General features: G+C 38.0%; 1 protein-coding gene across 13 annotated transcripts in view; it reads left to right on the top strand.

Annotated features, from left to right (window-relative positions):
• SOX6 (SRY-box transcription factor 6) overlaps positions 1–23,563 on the top strand; it is a 362,938-nt gene that overhangs the window by 277,245 nt on the left and 62,130 nt on the right. For 11 of the 13 annotated variants that reach the window (XM_050975367.1, XM_050975366.1, XM_050975368.1 and 8 more), the window contains one exon: positions 23,110–23,259. The exons of the other annotated variants lie outside the window; for them this stretch is intronic. In XM_050975367.1, the coding sequence (XP_050831324.1) occupies positions 23,110–23,259 (150 nt within the window). The remainder of the gene's footprint in view (positions 1–23,109; positions 23,260–23,563) is intronic. 13 annotated transcript variants of the gene reach the window in all.

Below are 23,563 nucleotides of genomic sequence, written 5' to 3'. Positions count from 1 at the left end.
AGCAAAGTATTGCCATGCTAATATCTAAATATCTACTTTGCTTACCTTTCTGTGATTAATTTTTTTCCAGAGGAGTCAAAGCAAAATAAAAATCCTTTCCTCTTTACCCCCTATGATGTTATTCTTGCCAAACTAACTTAGGATAAGCAAAAATGGGACCAGAGCTTGTTCATGGACCCCTGTTCATTGGTGGTCCAGAGCTGACAAGAAAGACTCCTTGAGCTTAGGTCTGACCTAAACTCAAATCAACATTTGAAAAGAGAACACCCTGACTCTGCAGGCAAAGATCTCTGAAAAATAGTTCTGGGTCATAATAATGTGATGTTAAGACTGTACCTTGGACAGGAGTGAAACCAAAGGAAAGTTTCTCAAAAGGAAAAATAGCAGGTATCTTTAGAAAGCCAGTATTTGACTACTTATTGAAGCAAAAAAGTCTCATTAGCTTTAGTTGGGAAAATACTGCAGAAATCAGCTTTGTGAATAGAGAGACTATTTTTGCTGCCTTTGAAATGCACTAAAACAAATAGTGAGCCTACACAGGACTGCAAGGCAGGAAAGGATGAAAACTGTTCCACTGTCAAAAAATGGGATCTAATCCACAGAAATTCCTGCTTCTTTTCTTTTACATGATCCATTTGTAACTTGACCCACATATTTGCACATCAGACTTGATCTGAACCTACAGCAATAATGCATTTTCATTAATTTGCCGAAATGATAGACTGAGATGTTAAACATGACGAGAACAATTAGAGAGAAAACAACCAGCAAAAATGTGTGCTAGTAAATTCAGGAACATTCAGGCTTAGGGGTCTGAATTTTGATTTAGACATATTTGCTGTAAAAGAATTTTTTTGTTTGTGTGTTTCTCCCCCTTTCTATTTTGTTTTTAATTTCATCTCTATGGGATTTCAAAACCTTTAATGTTTCATGGTTATAAGAGCTTAAATAACAGAACACTTAACCTTTGGCTGATACCTGCTCATCAGATTGTTAAAGTGCCTGAACTAAATTTTATTTACTCCTACTATTAATTTTTCTCTTTGTGTCAATTCTCTGTGTTCCCTAAATGAGCACTTATTTGGGTGTGTTTGTTGGAGAGAATTTGTTGTTATACCTGATGCGTCATGAAGACTGTTAGGGGTGTAGCATTTCAGCTCATTTTTCCATCTTTGCTTCCCTTCCCCCTTCTTTCTCTGTTCTGCTTCCTTTCTTCCATGCACCCCACCCACTTATTTATTTACATGAATGCTGTGACCATGGTATCTGAGTATTTCCCAAGTGCTTAAAAATACTGATCACAAAACTAATCTCTGCTCCTTTCAGCCAGTGGGAGAAATAGTTAATTTATTTGCAGGTTTGGTTTTGTTTCTACATGTGACTATGTGTGTAATATCCATGTTTGGAGAACATGGGGAGGGAAAGCTATGTCAAGTAAAAGAGTTTTGCAGTAGTTCTAACATTTCAACTTTACCAGGGCAGTATTATTAATTCCAAAATTATTTTCTATAATCTGTATCCAGCTAAGGAAATTCTGCCGGCTTCAATCTTGTAATCCCCCCCTTTTTTTTTTCTACTTATGTTTTCTTTCATTTGGATGATCATGCTCCAAGTAGCAGGAGGTATCAGCAAATTTTTGTTCTTATCTTCCTATGTGTTAGGGCAACTTCTATCCAAGCTCTGAATCTAATAGAACAGGGAACCGTTTTTGACCAGGTACATCATGTAACAATAGCAATGATTTCACAGAGGATGATTCTCCAGTGGGTAATTGCTAATGAATGACTTGCCTGTCTTATTCAAGCTATTATCAAAACGTACTTTCTCTGAATTCTATATTTATGTTCACCAGTGGATTATGTATCTCTCTGAGAACAAAAAGCTTTACTGAAATCATATACAGCAGTTTGTCAAGTAACTAGTTTGACTTTCATGGGTAGTGCATTAAAAAAGGAAAAAAGGTTCTCCTTCAGCAATAGACCAGTTTGACCCATCTTCTCTTTAGATTTAGATCAGCTCATGGTAAATACCATTAATATTCACTTGTAGCTTTCAGTATCCTGAAGTGAAATAGTGACTGCCACACCTTTATTCCAGATCAGGTTCCTGAATTGGTGGCTTGCTCTGCTTTTGATTGATACCAGATAGTTTCTTTTGATCTGTGTACTGATCTCATGAAGGTGTCATTGACAAAGTTGTCAGCAAAAATACTTAAAACTCTGTGCTCCATACTTCCCATTGACATCTCAACCCCATCTCATCAGTTTCCTCAACAAACCAGTCAAAAATTTAAATAATATGCCTGAGAGGACCAAGCATTTTTAGGACCCTTGGCATGAGAGAGGATCTGGATGATGAGGGAACAGTTCTCCTAGGTATAGTCTGATCAGAAAAAACAAGCTATTTCTGTTCACCTCTCCAGCCTCAAACAATTGTGAGTGAATAGTTTGCAGATTGATTACCAAACACACCTGTGGCATGTGAAAAAGTTCTGATATTTGTGTGTAAGAAAAGCTTCTTGCTTTAACCAGTATGAGCTGTAAAACCTGTTGATAATTTTCCTTTTGCTCCTGTTCACATACACCTTCTCTAGAGTTTTTCCCCTTTCCCATTTCTCTGAACTTTTTCCCAAGCTGTCAGATGGTTGCACTGATAATAACAGATCCTAGAGATGTGTGGCCAGCAGTCTTGCTCAGTGAGTGGACTTGATCCTGAAATGGTTTTTCCAGCTATTAGGCTGCTGGTAGCAGGAACCTAGTTACTGGGAAGTCACAGTGGTGGCACCTGTATGTCCTTACTTTCAAACAAGCAATACGCTGTTTAGGGTTTAAAAATCTCCCCTGCCTTCATTCTTACATATTTCTGCAAAGCTGTCCAGGAGATAAATACGGAAGTGTCGCAACTCTCTCAACCACGACTGATAAACTGTTGATAGAAATGGAAGCATTACAATGATGCTAGCTGGAGTTATTCCTAAACAAAGTGAGCTCTAGGAAAAAAAAAGCAAAACAAAAAAGCTTTCCTTCATAACTCTTTCCCCAAACTATTTGTGTAATTTGTCCTTCAGAATTTATCGCTTATAACACTAATGAACCTTGGCGAATCTTAACTATAGTTGCAGCTGTGTTCCTGGAACCTGAAGTTTTTATAATGCAGTTAAAAAAAAAAAAAAGAAAAGAGAAAAATTTAACTATAAACATATTTGTCCATTTGTTTTCTGCCCCCCCATCTTATCCTGCTCCTCCATACTCTCTTCTAGTTGCAAAGTAAATGACCTTTTTTTGTACTGCTGGGTGCAGATCCAGTGTATTGCTGAAGCATTGCATAGCCTGCCTCAGGGGCACAATATTAGTAGAGGGAAGGCCAAAGAATGCTATTTTTAGTTGAACAGTTCAGCAGATGGAGGCATGAATACTCATATATCTGAAGGTTGAGGGGTTTGAACCATTAATTTTGATAATGTATTTAACCCTGGGAACAATCAGAAACTGTAACTCCAAGGTTACAATGCTTTTGACCTTTAGAGAACAGAGGGCACTCGGTACAGTAAACAATATATTACATTTCTACTTATTCCAATTCTCTCACACGTATAAATTTCAGGGCATAGTTGACATTTGCTTTCCTCAGCTATTTTAGTGCTGGTCCTCAAAGTAAGTCAAGAAGAATGCAGGAAAGAGGCCAATGTAATGTGACAGTCATGTAAATATGGCCTTTAAATAGCTAAGTTGTTAAACGTGCCCCTTTATGAAGAAATATTACTCTCAGGAACCAGAACCAGGGTGACTTATTATTTCAATGAAGAAGTTGTTTTAGTGGACAGCTGCTCTTCTGGAGTCTCCTCTGTATGTTGTAACCTTAACAGGATTTTTCAGCGGGGCTAATGTGATCTGATAGTGAGAGCTCACACTGGAGGTGATTTGGTCCCACTCTGGTACCACATCATGCAAAGTGATGTACCTGCCTTATGTCTTACTAAATGATGCATGCTCCTCTTCAACAAATATAGCAGTTAAATATCACGCAGCTTAAGTATTTCTAATTAAAATATCTCCATGTGTCAGCATATTGGTAATGTATTATTTTAATCCATTTATTTTGTTTATGAAACAGTGACATATGTTTAGATTGTGAAATATATGAGCCTTAAAAATCACTTTATTGAAGAAAATTAATTTCTACAATGCTGTCTCAGTAATGTGTTCACTCACCCAGTCAGTCACTGGCAGGGCTGCCAGTCTTAATGTTGGTTAGACACAGTTTAACAGTTTTATCTGACATAACACTCTCGGATGTAGGCAGTAATAATTTTTTCAAATGCAAGAAACCATGGGTTTTTCCATTTTCTCTCTTTCTTTCTTCCTTTTCTCCCCCTTTTTTTTAACACAGCGAAAAATGGGGATTGGGTAAATATGAGAGAGATTTGGTGAGACCAATAAAAATTAAAAACAGCTAGTTACCTTTTCAAAGTTAGACACTGTAATTTGTTTGTCAGCGGGTAGATGTTTGGGTCAGCACTGTGAGTGAGTGACTGTCAGCGGGAATTCCTACAAGACAAGTAATTTCCCTCAATGTATTACTGACAGATTGCTCACTTCTTCAAATCACTAGAGAAAACAAACTTAATATTGTTCCAGGCAGAGTTTCTGTCTTCATTAGCCTTATAGAATGATTTTATCTAGCATTCAAAGACTACTGAGCTCTAGGTGGACATATTTTAACAGAATGTTCCTTATTATGATACAGTGAATAGTGGTCTAAATTAAGGGGATGGTATGTGCAAATTTCAGCATATGGAAGTAGTAAATTACATATTTTGGTCTTTTTCTCATGTAGAAATTTAGGTTTTAGCAGAGAAAGGAGAGAGGTTGAAAGAAGATTTTATTAAGGCTCTGAGAGACCAAGCATGCCCTTTAATGAAAATAAAATTAAAAATATGCCAACCTTGCAATACTCAGGAAAATTTAATTAAAATCAATGAAATAGTTATACTTGTGCCTTCCCCTACTTGAATGTTTATGTCTCTGTATGTAATATCTGTGTTATCAAGTTGAATTATATCAGTGGCAGTATCAATGAAAATGATGTCATGGAGTCAATATTTTACCATATGACCTCCTTTCTTTGCAGAATCTCTTAGTACTCTGTCTTCTCCTACTCCTTCTCATCTTCAGCCCTGAATTTTCTTGCAAAGTGATTTTCATCAGGAAAGGACAGCCCATCAAAATTGAGAATTTTTGCAGTAAAATATCTCTTATGATTAATTTTTTCCCTAGGAGGATTTTCCTAGATCCCCCAGTAACATCACAGGGAAAAAGAGTCTCTCTCTTCTCTTCTAGTTGGCAAAAATGGACAAACAAACAAACAGAGCCATTGGCCAGAGTACTCAGCCTGCTGCAGCAGCACTGCAGCTGCAAGATCCTTTTCTCACCCATTTCATACCCTGCACCTCCAATAACTGCTTTAAACAGCATGTCTTTGTTACACTCCTCCTTTGCCTACTGGAACAGTGTCATGTTATTTAATAAAACATTTATAACAATGTTTAAGAAAGAACTGCTGCTGTTTTGTAGCAGTACTAGGCAAACCCAGGTTCATTCCTGGGCTGGTGATTCTTTCCTCCCAGCACAGGAAGGACAGTGGCCACCAGACTGTCACCCAGCCTGCCACAGCTCTGCTTCTCTTCCCTTCAGATGCCCAACCCCTCCTCCAACTTGGGAAGGGCTCCTGTCCTGCTCCTGCTCTACTCTCCCAAGAGGGAAGACTTTTCAATCTGGCAGCTAGGGATGAGGCTCCTGGCAGGATTCCCACCTTTTGCACCCTTAGATCTCACCAAGCAGGACAGCTGCCTTCCAGGCCCATATGCTGTTCCAGGGAGAATTTACCATTGAGATCCTAAGTGGCACAGACATCAACTCACTTATCAGGAAACTTGTATGTTTAAAAGGATACCATGGTTGTGGGCTGGATGGCAGGAGGTTTCCTGCATCTCTTCAGTCTCTATCAAGGCAGAAGCTGGAGCCCAAGTGACTGGGAGAGGCTGAGCCCCCAGCGTCAACAAGACGTTCTTGCTGCCTTAACCACTGGCTGCCCCTCTCTGAAAGCCCAGGCTCTATTTTAAAATCATTGTGCTTTGCAAAGCTGCCTCCCTGGGGTGTGTATTCACTCAGAAGCCAGTAAGAAGCAAATAAGTTACTGCTGCATTTACTGACAGAGCACCAGAGGCACCAGTACTACAGAGTGCCATCAGGGGATGAGCACATTTTTTAAATCTCTTTTAAAACTGTGGCATCCCTTTGGGGAATAGGCTGACTGTGAGGCATACTCTGAGCTGGCAGTTGGATTCCTTCAAGCTTTCTAGAAATGTATATGGTGTGTGCCTTACAGGAATTAGCTCCAAGTGAGTATGTTTCTGGAATTTTATTATACTTCTGATAACCATAGAGCAAGCTGCTTAATTTGGCTACAAATTACAAACATGAAGGAGTTTTTCCTGTGATGGTGTTAACATGTTTGGTTGTTTAGGAAGTAAGCAGGAATCAGATTAAAGATAAAAATGTCTTTTAAGTCAGGTCTGTGCATAAAAGAAAATAATAAAACACCAGCATTATCATTCCATCCTGACTAATTACTAGAGAAAAAGAAAACTTACCTTTCATCTGAACTAAAAGTTCTAATAATCAGGGTGGTTTAGATTAGAGCTTCTAGGTATAGACTAACACACATGTGTGTGCTCAAAGGGAGAATTAAAATTTTCTTAAAGATGCCTGAACTCGAAAGATATCATCACCTGCTTCATTTCTGAGGGTCTTTGATTAGAAGGGCATATTCCCTCCCACTGACCCAGTTCAAAAAAAGAGGGAAATTCATAGAAAATGAGATAAAACTCATCAAACCAGTGTGCAGATAATGCTATCACCAAGTTGAAGAGGCTTTAAGGATGGTGAAATAGGAATGGTGTGGCCTCCAGGGCACTGCTTGTTTAAAATATGTTTGGTCTGTGATGGTTTTAGAATCCATATGATTGAGGAACTAGAAAAGTGTCCTAACTAGAAAGTATTGGATTCATCTGTCTTTTCCGCAGACTCAGCATGAAGGCTACACATGGCTGGGGGCACACCAGAAGGTTTGCATGTCATTCCTGAAAAAGAGACAGGAGGGAGGAGCATCTTCAGGTGTGCAAGATGATCACACATCTCGCTTAATTTTCAGTATTAAGGAATTATTTGAGGCTTAAAAGAATCTGTCACAAAAAGCTAGTGAAGTAGACGTAATAGGGCACGTATTTTGGTGTTGGTCATGAGTTATAGCAAAGCATGAAAACAAATGGAAAAGTATTTCAGGTGTAGGAATAGTGAGAGCATGCTGTCGGGTCCAGTGGCATTTTTGGAAGTGAAGTGAGAAATCAAAGAGGCAAAGTCCTTTCAGTGCAGTTGAATCATTTGTGCTAGGCTCTAGACACAGAACAAGTCACCAGGTTTAACCAGTTTACAGTGTTATTTAATAACACTTCTGTGAACTGTCCAGGGTAATTCATCCAGTACATGCCCTCTCTTCTGCTGCTGTTTTCAGCACCTAGGGGAGGGTTGTTCAGGCCTCATAACCGTTTTACCCAGTCCCAGCACTGAAGTATCATCACACCCACTGCAGTTCAGAAACCACAGCAATCTTACGCCAAATTCACATTTGCTGGTGTAAAATACATCATCTTCCAATGAATTTATAATAGTGAGTTCCCGGTTACCTGGTTTTGAGGTGCAAATGTGATTTTTTTTTTTTCTTAGATGTAATTTTTATAAGCACCATTTGAATATGTTTTGCATAATTTTGTGTGTACTTCCTTTAAGGAAATTATTTAATTTTCCTTGGAGGTGCATGAAAGTTCAAAATATGCGGTAAAAGATCAGTGTGAGCGATCTGCTAAGCAACCTGTAAAGCACAATTATTTCTAATGCTTTAAAATACCTGTGAGCGGGGCTTGTTTTCTGCTTCACAAAGAAAACATTTCACTGTTTTCTGCATTTAAATATACATTTTAACTATGTTGACTTATCAGGTAACGCAGCAGGCTGAACAGGGACAAACCATTTTTAATGGTATGTTAATTGAATGGGATGCTAGAGATGCACCTGAGTGACTTTTTTTCCCAGATGTGCCCCAGCTGACTGATAAAGCTTCTCCTGATCAGTAGACCCAGTATATATTTATTATATCCCTGTCTTCTGTCCATTTTTGCTAGTGAAAATTGTAGAATGTCTGCGAGCTACCACAGGAACTGTCTCTCTTAGAAAAGTAAGAAAACATTGCAGTTTCAAATCCCAAGCAGCGCTTTCAAATATTCAGCTCTTAAATGTGGAGTTGCCTCAGCATCTTCTCACAAGATGGGGATTCAGATGTGGGAATTGGGAGAGGCAGTTTAAATGGGATTCTTCCTTTTGCCTGACTTGCACCCGTTTATTGCAGCGATGGTGTCTCGTTATTCTGTCATGGGAGCACGAAGGAATTTAATTGTTGAGCTTTTGCCTCTCAGTGTGCTTAGCAGTGGTGACTGCTCAGTTTCCTTGTTCTGTGTCTGCACAGTTCTGCAAAGCAAATGCTGCATTGTCATGTTAGACAATTTCTCCATCTGGATGGTCAGAGAGGGAATGAACCCACCAATCTATGCCAGATTTTATGAGATGTATCCAGAGAAGGTTTACTGCCTCTTAATTTTTTTCTCCAAGTCCTGATTTCCTTTTTTCTTGCTTATGCCTCAGTTTTCCTGTGTGCCACAGGGTAACAGACCTAGGATGTGCACACCAGAAGCAACAATTGCACAAGCATCTCCTATAGCATTAGGAGAATAATGATGTTTTTAGACCCCTTCAGCTAAGATTGTCTGCCTTAGTGGCAGTCATACCAGTGACATGGACATGTGCTCACTAGGAAACTCATTCACCAACTCATTTCACACAGCTCAACAAGCAGTTACCCATAATTGCTTGTAATCCTGCTGACATGAGACTGAATGGAACTCCTGACTTTTCTCACAAAGCCCATCTATGTGTTAACGGTTTTTGAAAGAAGTATCAGAAATTCTGAAATGCAAAATTTGAAAAGCTTTGATAGCTATCATCCCTTCAACAAACTTACTGTAATTAATTGCTTTTCAATCATATAATTTTTCTCCCCTTATGTTGGGGGTCCTCCTTCTTTTTTACTCTAGCTTTAGTGCAGAAGACATTTCTATAGGTGAGGTGTGTGAAACTATCTGAATTTGTGAGGTAGCTGCTTTTCATATAGACATCTCACATTTATTGTAAAAGAGACTTCATATTAGCAGTAAGAGATAAAACCCAGAGTTTTAAGGAAGAGCTTCTGAAAAAATAGCAGAAAACATTTAAAATTCTTCCTATGAATAATCTGATTTACAGTGCACCAGAGAAGGTAATACTAGGATATCATAAAGTGAGTGAAAAAATCCTATGCTCTGATGCAACCATCTGGTTGTATTTCCTTATTTTTCTGATAAATCTGGATATATTTTACTTTAGGTAAGTACTGCTTATTCACTTTTTTTTGGATATAAGAGGAGTTTAAAACACCAGAGCCTTTGTTTGCAGGTATGTTTGGAGCCATGCTGCCTGGTCCTGGCTTGCTCTCCTAGTGGCTTGCTAGTCTGTTACCTTTAGTGCCATCCTCAATTTTTATAAGGAAGAATTTATGCTACAGAAATGCCAACAGCAAATTCTGATAGTAGCAAGATTTATCTTTAACATTTCACATTTTTTCTTGAAAAACATAATCTGCTGGAAACTTCAGATTTCTTCATCAAGCAAATGCAGTTGTCCTTTGCTGTGACTGGCTTTCTACCAAAGGTATCTAAGCAGAACATCTCACAGTTATTTTGTAAAATAATGAAAAATGTGGAAGATTTTTTGCAAATTTTCAAGATGTGTAGTACAATATATAATCTGGGAGAACAACAGAGATAAGGCTATTGTGTTCTCTCCTGTGCACGGTAAATAACAGAACTGTGATCAAAAAGTAGCATATAAGTTGTCTGACAACATTAAATGAAGGAATGCAAATCTTTGTGCTTAAGGGAAAGGTTTTATTGATGCTTCTCCTATCCTCCTGCAGAGGAAACGGTGATCCATATTTGATGAAGTATTTTCTTCTTGATATTTACAATATTTTATTAGAACAGTGGTTTTATTAACTCCCACATTTGTATTTACTAGGAGTACCTGAGGGTTATATTCAGATGTACCTAGTTTAAGTGCTGTGGCATTGCAGCAGCAGAGGATCCATTTCAGAAGGAGCACAGGGAAGATGGGGACTTGTTCAGGTGCACAGAGAGTGTTTAAAGGGAAGGTCTGAAGGACGATTCCTCCTTCCTGGGTCCAGGGGCTCACCCCATGCCGAGGTGGAACAAAACAGAATTCACTGTCTCCCTCCCTTGGTGCTCCCGAGGTGAGCTGTGTCCCCAGGCTGGCCAGGGAAAGGGTGAGCTGGGAGGTTGCACTGTGAGAGTGAGTGCAAGATTCCTGCTTTAACAGCCTCTCATTAGGTCCTCCTCTGGAGAAAAATACAGCAGGGAAAAAAGAGGCGCTCTCAGTTTGGGCTTTGATCTTGCTTTCATAAACAACTCAAAGAATTTGCATGGGAAGAGGCAACTATTCCATTATTGTCACGAGCAAAAATACAAGAGAATAGATACGCAAAGTGGGAGAGACGAGAACAGTTAGCACTCCTTTATTCCTTGTCAGAACTTAATCTAGATCAACTAAAATGTTTGTTGTTTCTGTCGTGCCTCATGATAAAATGTCAGTGTTTACATACTCCTTTCTTTTAGACAAAAGATGCTTATTGTTTTTGAGCCCCTCAGTTACTATCTATAGGAAATTATAAATATGTAGGAGACGCCTAAGTTTGTCTCATTTTTAAGTTGTGTTTTTGGCTGTTTTTTTTTTTCTTTTATATAAAGAGCAGTTGCTATAACCACAACAAGCACTTTGTGCTGCGTGCTTCTGTGCTTTTCCTTATTTTTGTCCTTTTCTTACATCACAAAGAACTGAACCAGAGTGAAGCTAGCAAGATGAGAAGCTAATGAGTTCTGGGCTGTTGCCCCACTAGGGGGAAAAATATTAAATATACGCTGTGTATTAAGTGGCTGGTTTTTAATTTTTTTTTTTTTTCTTAATTATCACATTGTCCTTCCTGATATCTGCTTGATAGAGAATTTTTAGGGATATGCACAGCGAGCTGTGCAACTGCAGCATTTCCCTCCCGGCCTCCCTCGCTGCCCTGCTTTGCGCGGCCGCCTCGCTCGGTGTATCCGGCAGGTTGGGCGCCAGCAGACGAAACAGATGTTTGGGCCATACTGGAATGGAGCAGCATGCTGCATCAGGACCTGGATATTCCTCCTGACATCTGGATGCTGCTGGGCTGGGAAGGCTGCCTTGGGCCGGGAGGCTGGAGGAGCCTTGTGGCAGTAAACATAGGGTCCTCGCTGCGCTTGAAGCGATTAGTGCACTGGAGCAGCAATAATGCTGAATTATCGCTTGGTTGCGTTCTTCCAAGGAATCTTGGGACAAAGGGATGGCCAAGGAGGAGTATTTACGGTAAAGTCATGTTCAGAAAGACAAGACTAATTGCCACGTGTTAAAAAGCTTGCTTTCACCTGATAGTAAAATTATTATGAATACTTGAGGAAACTTTTTTACGAAGCAGCAAACAAATAGCCCGCACAAAAGGCTCCTTTTTAAATTTAAAATCACTAAGATGAAAAAACGACAATTTCAGCTACTTTCCAATTTCATGCTCTAGTCAAATTGTAGGGAACAGACAACAAAATGTGACTGAATACAGGAAATTGTAGGTAAACTAATGTGCATGCCTACTAGAGACAAAAATGTGAACTTCTAATAACGGCAGGGAAGGATGTTAGGTATGGAAGCTGTCTGACTTATGCATCTGCTCTTTATAGTTTCACTTTATCAAGTCGAAAATTCTGCTGTATGTGCTGCTACAGCCTAAATTGTCTGCTGCTGCACTTTCCTTTATGATGGGTGTTATTTAAACACAATAGACACAGTCTACTGCATGGAAATAGGTGTTTAATGTTTAGTGATTACTGGCTACTACACTAATGTTTAGTGATTGCTACAAAAATATTTTATTGTTAAGACCAATGTGTTAAAACAAGGGCCCTCCCAAACAAAATACAGCTTTTTGGAGAGCATGAGGTAATATTTGAAGAAGACCAGTTTGTTGCTCTCTTTTAACCTCCAGTATTCTGAAGTGTTTATATTTAATTAACACTGGCTAAGGGCCTGACCTAAGAGGCAACAAAAGTGATTGAACTGCATTTTCAGATCTAGACTGTAATCTGTTGGGAAAGGAATAATAATAATAATAAAAAAAAATTAGAAAGCACCATTTACTAAAATTCTTTCTAACTAAGCTGTATTTCAATGGGCCATTTAATGCTCAGATGGACAAAGGTATTACTTCAGTCATTGAATTGTATCAAACCCTTTCTCAGAGGCCCAGTTTAAAAACTCTACAGGAAAAGTGGCTTAGCATCATATTCTCAGAAGACCAACACTCAGTCTGTTTGGAAGGGGAAAAAAAAAAATAAAAAGAGTGAAATGAGGTGTGACACGGCCGCCAAGTCAGAGAGGATTTTTGCCTCTCCTTCCAGTCAGCGGCTTAGCAAGGGAATTGTTCTTCAGAAAGTAAGAGCTCCATGTTGACACAGAAGGCCTTTGATTCTGTATATATGTTTTTAAATTTGTTTTTGTTTTGTTTTGTTTGTTTGTGTGCTTTGGCAGCTGTTACCCTCTTCCCCCTGTCAGCTTTTGGACACCATTTTGTTTTTTTCTGACATGACAAAAATTTCGTTTTCTCTCTAGGGGGCTGAGGATCAGTACCTGTACTTTACAGTTAGATTTTTGAACCAGTGACACTGGAAAAAATTGAAAGTCTGATTTAAATATCATGCTCCCTGACACTGTGAGATGAGTATCACTTTTTTTGAATAGACACAATGTTACATGTATTCTATGGTGATATAAAATATCTAAAGTACTCTCTGAACTTTAGTTGCCTAAAAATTTCAGGATATATTTTTGAGTTTTTTTTTTTTATTTTTTGCAGAAAGTGAACTTTTCTTTCACTATTTTTCATGCTGTCCCACGAAAAATTCCCAGCAGCTTCATATGTTGATGGGGTGACATTTTATCTTGAAAACTTGTCAAGGTGCTGTAAAACTAATAAACCATCAGCTTTACTTCCTAAGGGGAAACAAACACAATATAACAGAGACAACTGCCAGGTGCCAAATTATGTACATTGTCTTAGCCACTTGCAGTGATTGATAATTCATTTGAGCTCTAAGCATTCTTTCTTTGCTCTGTCTGCAGCTTTGCAGTAAATAGTTTGTGAACAGGCAGTTGCTGAGAGATTGTATTTAATTGTCATAATTCAATGAAATCAAAGCCATTTGATTTCCGAGGGGCACGATCTGATCTCGGGGGTGATGCCTGCATGAGGGATCCTGCATTCAGGCAGCAAAGCAGAGAGAGCTGTTTTGATGGCCATTTCTAATTCATTGTCTCAAAGCAGGAGGAGGTCAGAAGAACAAGAAATACAGTTTGCAAACGAAACAGAAGTGATCTTAAGAGCACCTTAATGCACATATGCCTGCAGGCAAGTTAGTTCTTTCTTGCACTGGTGCATTTATTTTAAGTCTGTAGCATTTCTCCAAATTTACATGACTGAAACTGAGAGAGACTTTGAGGTTTGGATGTCTGTACTGTCAGGCCATGGTGAGCAAAAGGGGGGTTTGGAAAAAATGAGTGAGGCTCTAAACATGGATCTTGCTGCAGGTGTCTTCTCATTCCACATTCTTTCCTTGTGTTTTTGGGTGGGTTTTTTTTTTTTTTTTTTTGGTTTGGGTGTTTTGGTTTTTTTGCTTTTTATAAATGAAGATTTTTGTTGTTGTTTTTCGGTTTGTTTTGGGGTTTTGGTTACTTTAGTTTGTTTGTTTTTCTCCCATTACATCAGCGTGGGGATGGAAAGTATTATCCATAATCCCTTTATTTTATAAAAGGCAATGTTAATAACTTTCAACAAAAAACTAGTAAAATGTTAATTTCATCTTCAGTTTACATTTCCCCTCACATTATAAATTTAGGTAAATATTTTATAGGTGAGAATACCTATCAGGCTCCCCCCATTTTCTGATGAATGAGCACCTTAAAATAATGGTGCAAGACCCACAGCACACAGGGATGGGTCATGGACAAAAAGATCTTCCATTTCTTCAGAACACATGCCATTGTGGTCTGTTAGTCCATTCATATTTTGAGCAGGACCTATTGTATGTGCTGTGGGGTTCCTCTACAAAGTAAGGCAAATTTTCTTCCCCAAAAGATGAAGCAAGAAATGAAAAACTATGAGGAATATATATGTTTTGGCTAATTATTTTCCACAGAAGAAGTCTGGGTCTTTGTCATTGACTTATTATACAGATCCTCTTCACATCTGTCCAGCAGACTGTGGACTTTATTAACAGACAAGGGACCCACCAGATTTAGAGCCTGCTGGGTGCGTCTTCATCTTCACAGCTGTGGATTAACTCAGACTTTCCAGAGGAGGACAACCATATGGGATAATTGGTGTCATTGGGTAGCTAAAAAAAATATGAAGAAACAAATGTCGTCCAAACACAATCCACTGTTTTTACAGCCACAATTACTAGTCTGTTTAAGAAATAAGAAAGGCAGCATTACACTAAAAAAAGAAAATCTATTCATATCTGTGTGGGAACCTAATCAGGCTCTTGTTTCCAATGACGATGGCTCCACAGTCGCACCAGGTCTGCAGCAAGAATGCTCCTTTTGTGCGCCGATAATGTGGAAGCGATAAAATTTCCTATAAGAGACATATGTGTTTACATCATGAGATGTGTTATTTGACAAAACGCTTTGTTCTCTGCATATTTTCCACGCAGAGTTTCATGCTGGGTTGTTTTGCTGGAAAGCTTTGATTAGCTAGAATTAGTTGCTGAAGTAAAATAGACACTTTTGTTTTATGAGTCCTCTTGCTGAGCTGTAAATTATAGTAAAACATATAAGGAGTGACAGAAAGAAGTGCTGATTTGAACCTCTGACCCATGATCGGCATAAAAACATAAGATAACTCTTTCAAAGGACTACTGAGAGCTATAAATATTCCATGGTCCACTTAAAGTTAGACCCTTTTAACAAAATAAAGCTGTTATTTTGCAGTACTACAACAATACATGCTGCAGTATCTGAAATGTGGAGAGATTCTTTTATTTTCGGTTTGGGCTGGCCATTAGCCACAGCAGGGCAGCAGGAGAGATGAGAGTGATTTTTCTTTTTCTGAACCAGTACAAAGAATTTGTGGTCAGTGAAAGGAGTTGGGACCGGCAGACACTCAGTGGTGAAATTAGGTAACTGTTGCTGGAGATTGAAGCAACACAGGCATTTGTGTCTCCTAAGGAGACAGGAACTGAGGGGAATTTAGGGCCACACAAAAATTTCCCCTGACATAATCTACAATAGCAACTGATAGACACTGAAAGTACTGGTGTTAATAGTTAAAAAAAAAAAAAAAAGAACAAAAAAGAAGCCAAAAGCTCTGAAGTGAATGAAAATGAATAACTGATAAAATCATTATTTAGGTAAGAAAGAATATTTTTCAATGCACAGTTGAATGTAAAGAGAAAACTGAACGCCTCTAACTTTGCCTGTGACTACAAAATGTATTATTTGTATTTTCACAAATACAGTTAGTTTGTTTGCACATATTGGGTTTTAATAAATCGGAGAGCACATTAGTCAGCAAGCGCATAAATAATCACGGCAACAATCTTTGTTATTATGACATTAGTTATGATAATTCATTAGCTGCCTGTTTGTGTTGCACCTCAGTGCTTTTTTGCAGAGGTATCTGGTGTGTTGGGGGAAGATGTAGAGAATATTCACACTCTAATGCTGAGCACTCTGCAGGAGAGTGATCTATGGGTGTTTAAAATCAGAATGTTCTGTCCACTGTGGGTGCATTAGACATGAGAAAACAGGGAAAGAAAAAATGGTGCTGTTACAAGCAAGCTATGCACATCTTTATGACACTTGGATTCCATAGGGAAACAGAAGTATTTTCAATAATTATTACTTTTTATTTATCATGCTTCTAAATTAGACACTTTCCCCCTAATTTTTATTCTAATTTCATGTAGCTGTGCTTGATCAATGCCTTTTCAGATACACCCATGTAGGGACAAATAAGTCTCAGTTATTCAGCATAAAATTCTGAGTTAAGATGATGCATACTTGTTGGTTCTTAAATACTAAGCTATTTATTATCTGTGTGGAGGCACATGTGAAAATGAGAGTCTGGCCCACAGTCCTAAAAAGTCTGTAAAATTCACCATATTTTTCTTTGTTAGCATTTTTTCTCAGAAAAACTGAGGAAATGCTTCTGAGACATCTAAATTTCATCACCATAAATTTATAAAATGCACCGGTTTAACAGGTAGCAGAAACAAAAGGAAACATATACTTTTGGCATAAAATATTCAGTCTTGAAGGGATCTTGGTTTTTTCAGCAAAATCTTTGATTTTTTTCAAGTTTTATATTTTTAAATTCAACTAAGTGTTGCTTTATGTATATGTAAAATTCCTTTACAATTTTAAATTTTATGTTCACCTTTCATTTTCTTCCTCCTCTTCCTCCTTTTGTGTGGAGCTCTGCTAGGACACAGATGCTGAGCCTTGGAAGGTGTTTTTCTGGTGATGGCATCTGGCTCCTTGGCAGACTCCACAGGCTGTAGCTGCCTTGGAGTTGCCCCTGGGTTTGTCACATGGTTAAGCTGCTGATGGGTTACTTAGGCTGTCTTGTGATTCTGGATGTTGTTTTCTGTTAGGCCACCTTTCATGGTGAGCATCTACATAGGAAGAATCTCAAAACAAAGAGAAAAGCAACCCTTTTGGGTGGTGGGGATTTTTTTCTTCTTTTATATATATATATATATATATGTATACATAAGGCTATAATCCCATTTCTTACCTTGGTGCTGTAGTAGAGCACTTAACTGCAGTGTTAATCACAATATATTTGGTACAAAAGACATGTTAATACAAAAAAATATAACATTTATATATGAAACTGGGAAGGAATGAGTACAATTACCATTACTTTAGAAGCAGTTCTTAGATGAAGTTATGTCTGAAATTTTGGGGAAGGGTATTCATGCTTCTGCACTGCTTTCTGAAAAGGTTGCTTTTCCTGAATTGCTGAGGGTTATACCAGTGACACTGGGCTCAGGTCAGTACTAAAACTTTATTTCCATAGTTATTATCTGTGACACCCAAAACATGGGTGTGAACACTTATCTGTTCTTCCTCCAAACAAAAGAGAAACTTTTTTAAACTGAAACTCTCTTTCCTTTATCTGTTTGACATTATTTTTTTTTTCAAACACCACCACACCAATAATGAAAAACAAGCAGTCCCACTGAAGGTGTGATTTTTTTTTTTTTTTGTTGCAGTAGCTTCCTTTCAGAAGTGAATGCTGGAAATAATAAAGATTTTGCTGGTTCTGGTGAACTTGTAAAAATCCTTTGTCATCAGATAGTTCTAAGTATTATTATTGGTTGTTCTGTACTCGGAAGGAAAATGCTGGTATTATAGCTTTGCAACACTACTTACTAAATATACTATGGAAAAAATAACTGCATTACCTCTTGTAGTGCAGGATTTCAACAGCACTTGCAGTCACTCCTTAGAGTTTTTCATCTTTAGAAACCAAATTACTCATTGTCTAAATAGCTGAACTTTCATCTCTATAAATAAGATATTTCAGCTTTGCACAATTCATTTAAAATGCTGACAAATAAGGATTCTCACTTGATTCTCAGTAGCTTTATTGTTCAGTTTCATTTACTGTAGCAAATGTATTTGTTGAAGATGTAACATAGGGCTTCCATTTTTAGTAATGGAAGACTTCAGAATTAATCAGGGTTCATAAAATTTAGCATTTTTCTCGAGAAAAGAAAGTAAAAGAGTGAAAGTTTCTAGAACAGATCCTTTCTTTTACTTCAAGCAAGCCACCTTCTACTGAAATTCTTTGTGATGCATCTTCCAAGTACACCCATTGCATTTTATTTTGCTGGGCCAGCCCTCATCCCCCACACTTTATCTGCTGCACTGAGTATTGCAACCACTATTTTTCTTATCTCCATGTGTCACACATGGCTTTCTTATCATTTCTTCAGAATTCTGCTGCAAAAATAACATCTGAATTATATCCCTGTAGGTGTGACCAATTTCTCTCTAAACACAGAGTCAGTTGAAATGTCTCTAGCCCTTGCCTGTCTGCTCCTGTATATGGGGGTGCAACTGGTCTCTCCATTTCCTCCCTGAGCTTGTACATCTAAAGGAGCTCCCTCTCTTCTGTGCAGCAGCTGATCACTTTTTATTGAAGTATCTTCTCAAAACCAATTTTCCCTAGGGCCTGCCCTAGACAAGCCCCTGGTAAAGGATTATGATGTGGATGTGGCACTTTGGGGACATGGTTTAGTGGGTGAGCAGGGCAGGGCCAGGCTAATGGTTGGACTTGGTGATCTTAGAGGTTGTTTCGACTTCAGTGATTCTGTGATTCTATGGCCCATTCTGTTTTCCTTACCATGTTTTCCTTAACATTTGATTCTCAAAATTAGTTATTCTTTTAGGCACATATGATGCAGCCTAAGAGATATGTAGGAATATTCCTGCTGCTGCAAAAATAAAAGGGAAAACGTCAGATGTAAGAAAGCTTTGCTCTGTTCTTGTTAGCCATGCTCAGTCTCATTTGGCAGAGAATGTGTCCAGGAATGTCACAGACCTATGTGCAAGAGAAAAGTTATAGGGAAAGGGGCTTGAGCTGATGAAAGAGTTTTGATTATTGAAAGATAGCTGAAAAATTAGATGAAAAAATGTTGGAATTTTTGAGAGCAATGTGTGAGCCTAAGGCCTTTGTCTTCTGGCAAGGCAGGAACAAATACTGGCAGTGAAGGAAATTATGCTTCTGTGTTATGAAAATATCTCACAAAGGCATTTTGAAACTTAGATGGCATTAGAAAAGGGTTTAAAATTTGGATCAGTCAAGGTGGTCCATTATTAGTTCATAGATTTTTAGATAAATTCTAAGTCGTGGATGACACTTTTTATAAGAAAAGCAAAATCAAAATAATTCATCAGATCCTGTAGGAAATTTTTGGAGCAGAAAACACCATCACCATCACAACAGAATTATTAATTTGGTTTGTTATTCAATTCTTCTTGCCTTGTTATAGATCTAAGCTGTAACAAAGGCTTAGTGTGAACTCTGCCATTTCCAGGTAAAAAAAAATCAGTATTTGCTTTTGCTGTTCTGTGCACATGCTGAGTACAGCCCTCTCCTACCTGTTTGAATTTTTTTTAAAGTAGCTGAACATCATTCAGACTCATAGTGACCTCCAACTTCAATAAATTCCCCTTGGATTTTTAGTTGATTCAAGCTGGAATAGGGTTTTAGTAACAAGTGTCTGTAAGTTCATAGGTGCTTAAATGTGAGACTTGACTTGCCATTGCCCTGAGACTTGTGGCATTTCAAAATCCCACCCTTAGGTGTCAAATCTGACATGAGAAGAAGCCTGATTCTGAAAACTGCAAATCTACATCCTTAAATAATCTGGGCTTGAAAATTGTTAACTATTTCAGGAGCACCGTGGAATTTAAAATCAGCATTACTTTTATTTATGTGCTGGGGACTGAATTGTAAGAATCTTACTTTCTGACCTCTGAGAAAAAAATAAAAACCAGGCTATACATTTTTAAGGCTTCTTAAAACAATCAAGAATACTTGATGTTTTTGAATGTCTAATTTTTAATCCAGAGCCTCCTGAGTCAGTGGTTAACAAAAGGAGTATGAAATGATCTTCTCTTTATGTTATAGGCATAGATCAAAATAAGATATGTTTCAGTGTTTAAGGTATTCTAATTTTTTTCCTTGTGAAATACTTTGCAGGTAAGAATTTCAGTAGAAAAAATTCCACTGAAGCTTTTGCTTTTAAGTTTTAAAAGCCAACAGTCAACATTCATTCAATGTTTGGGTTTTATTCCTCTCCTCAATCTTGCAAATAAAAGCTTCACAATCTGACCATCTCAATGTGAGGTCCTAAATTGCCATTTTGAGCCACAGCAGTGGTATTTGCAAAAATATCCCCCTTTTTCCCTGCAATGGTGGCATGCACATATTTTTCCACACTGGCTAGCTCCCCATACAAACTGGTATTTAAAACTTATACAGCTTTCCAGTCCACACAGCAATGTTGCTAGTGCTGGTGTGAATTCTTGCAGTATTTGTACTTGTAGAACAGCTTTGTTTTAAGCAAAGCAGAAAGCCAATTGCTGTTACTTATTTATACATTTGCTTTTATGTTTTAAAATAAGTTTATAGAAATGCCAGGCTAAAGCCAGTGCTAAGACCTTGGAATAAGCCAGTCATGATTTATATATACATACAGATATATAAATGACAGAATTTCTTTTATTCTGTCTTCCCTTAGAAACATTTCTCCCTGACAGGACTTGCACTACAGCCAATACAGCCCTCAACACCCTGGGAGGGGAGTGGTGAAAAAATTCTAATTTTATTCTACTTTTCCTGGTTGCATTTCCAAAATCAAACAGTTTCCTAGATAGTCTCCAGAGCAGCCCACTTTTCTTGATGTTAATCCTCCACATGCTGTGGGTGTTGCTGTTGCTGGTCCTGGTGGCTCTCAGGTGACCAGCAAGTCCTGCTCTCACTGGTGTCACGTGTCTCTGTCTTTGCATTGTTCTTGAAATATCTCTTCAAGGAATTTTCAAGGGGAAGTGGCAGGGATAGATCCTTAGTATTGATCTCTGTTTCTTGCCAGGCAACTCTATTGTCAATAAGAATAAATAAATTCTTCCCAAACCAAGTGGGTTTTTTGTTTGGTTTTGTCTTGGTTTGTATTTTTCCTGTGAAGGTAACAGGTAAGAGATGTCCCTGTCTTTATCTTAACCCATGACCTTTTCCACCTGATTTTCTTCCCCATCCTGCTGAAGTGAGGGAGGCAGAGAGTGGCTGGCTGGGCAGCTGGCAGCCAGCCTAGGTCAACTCACCACAGTATTTTAGCTGCCACAATTGACAATCAAGTTTTATCTTCTATGAAAAATTGAATACTGTAGAAAGAATAATTTATACCCCAGATTTTTGTGCCCTGATGGCTTACCTGAGAAGGAAATTCTTTTGAACTTTAGTAAATAAATATGAGTTTATTTTTTACACAGAATTCATTTCACAATTTTTAAAGTGCAACACAGTGCTGTAAGTACAAAAGTTTTAGTTTTATTTTAGTAAAGTGTAAGTACTCTTCTTCAGATAGTTGAAGAAGTTAAATTGGTTAAAAAAAAAAAGGAAAAGTATTTATAGACAAACCACAGGATACTGAGAAAGGCTTTTTAATTGTTGGGTTTTGTCTTTAAATTGCACACCAGTTTATTGTGTTATCTCTTTTATAGTGCAGTGCCTGATTATTCCTGAGCTGAGAATGTGCAGGATTTCAGAAGTTTGTGAAATGTGCTTTTTACTCTCATTTAAGCAGATCATCCTATTAAGGAAGCAAAGGTTGACCTCAAGAATATTCTAAAAGGGATAAGATCATATTATTAGGGAGAAAAAAGCCCCAGCTACTGTTCTATGAAATGCTTCATTTTCATTCTCCAGGACCTCACCAAGAGCTGGGATTTTTTTTCCTGTTCTCAGTCTTTTTCCTTCAAGCACAGGAAAAAACCTTGTACCTTAGCCAAAATATTTAAACACCCCTAATTTCAAAGCATTAATCTGTGATCCTTTTGTAGTTCCTGTGTGGTACTGGAAAGGGGTGGAAACAAACAAACAAACAGTGGTTTTCATTTGTCACCCTGAGCTGTGACTCTGCCCCTCCCTCCCGCGTTTGTCTCGCCACTGAGTCACTGAACTTGCAGTATTGTGTAACTTTCATTTCTGTGGAGGCTTGTTACATTAGAAAAATTGTTCCAAAGAAAGCAACAATTATGACATAAGCACATCTGGCTCTTGCAAATTATTCTTTATTAAGCTTTCATTTAATTACATGTGCTGAAAGGTCTGCTTTTGATTACTGTAATTTTTTTTATTTGTCCATCTGAATGATAGTAATGTTGGAAATTACATACAAACCACCTGGCTTTTTTCTCACTAATAAGGCAAAGTTTATGTAGATCTATGAGTAGAAGAGGGATTAGAATCTTCCCTCTTCATGGCAGAAGAATTATTCATGATGCTAATTCAAGGTGAGGGTTTAAGTTTGGTCACTGGAAAGAAATGGGACCAAATTGGTTTTGTTCAGTAAACACTTTTTATTGGTTGGGATTGTTTGTTTTAGTATAAAATCTCTGTTTCAGTTAAACTCTTTGAAAAGTTCCACTGCAGTTTTTTTTGGACTTTCATCACTATTTACAGGAACTTTTGAGGCTTAGATTCATTACTGGCATTTATAGAACATATATCACTGTTCAGAGAGATGGAGACATACCTTGCTGGCTATTTTAACTTTGCCATTTGGTAGGAAACCGTTTTTGTGGCAGCTCCCAGTAACGTTTCTGGAGTTGTGGATAACTACTTGCTAAGAACAGAAAGACCTGGATTATTATTGTTTATGACAGGGGCTTGTACCTCCTTTTCATAAATAGCTTTATAATTTTACCAATTTTGTTTTTAATATTTAGGCACAGTGTAATTTTTTTGCTTAACACCATGACCATCATTAGCAAGAAGGAATAAAAAGTCAAGAAAAATCAGCAAAAGTCAAATGAAGAAAAAAGATATTGGTGTTTGGGAGTTTTCCAGACCTTGTTTTTTCTCTTTTTGCAAATAGCAGAAAGGGAAGCCTCAAACAAGGGCTGAAAAAGATCTTTTAAGGGAAGAAACACCAGTGGAAAAATAGGAAAAAAAACCAGAAGTGCATTTACAGCTTCTTTCTTTAGGAATATTGCAGGAATATATGTATATCTTCTTGTCTTCCAGCAACTGTATGCAGCTCAGCTGGCAAGCATGCAAGTTTCTCCTGGAGCCAAAATGCCATCTACTCCACAGCCACCAAATACAACAGGGGCACTTTCACCCACTGGGATGAAAAATGAGAAGAGAGGGACCAGCCCGGTAACTCAAGTTAAGGTATTTTTCAGTAAAGAAAAAAGCTGGTGTTTGAGAAGGACAGCAAAAGCAAATGGTCTCTGTAATTGTTTTACAGTTGGAAGTTGAACCATGGTACAGTTCTTCAATATTCAAATAAAAAAAATCCATTTTAGTGCTGTATTATCAGTAGAGAGAAGGGAAGAGAAAAAAATTCACTTGTTTCCAAAAATACCAGGCGTCCCTCTCCCTACCAGAGGCAGCACAACAGATTCATCAGTAAAATGTGATATTTTCAAGATTTCAGTTTGTAATCTGGTAACATGCATAAATGGCATCCATTTCA

Source organism: Serinus canaria, chromosome 5 (genome assembly GCF_022539315.1).
Source record: "Serinus canaria isolate serCan28SL12 chromosome 5, serCan2020, whole genome shotgun sequence".
Lineage (NCBI taxonomy): Eukaryota > Metazoa > Chordata > Aves > Passeriformes > Fringillidae > Serinus > Serinus canaria.
Note: the sequence above shows the minus strand (reverse complement) of the source record. Positions and strands in the feature narration are given on the sequence as shown.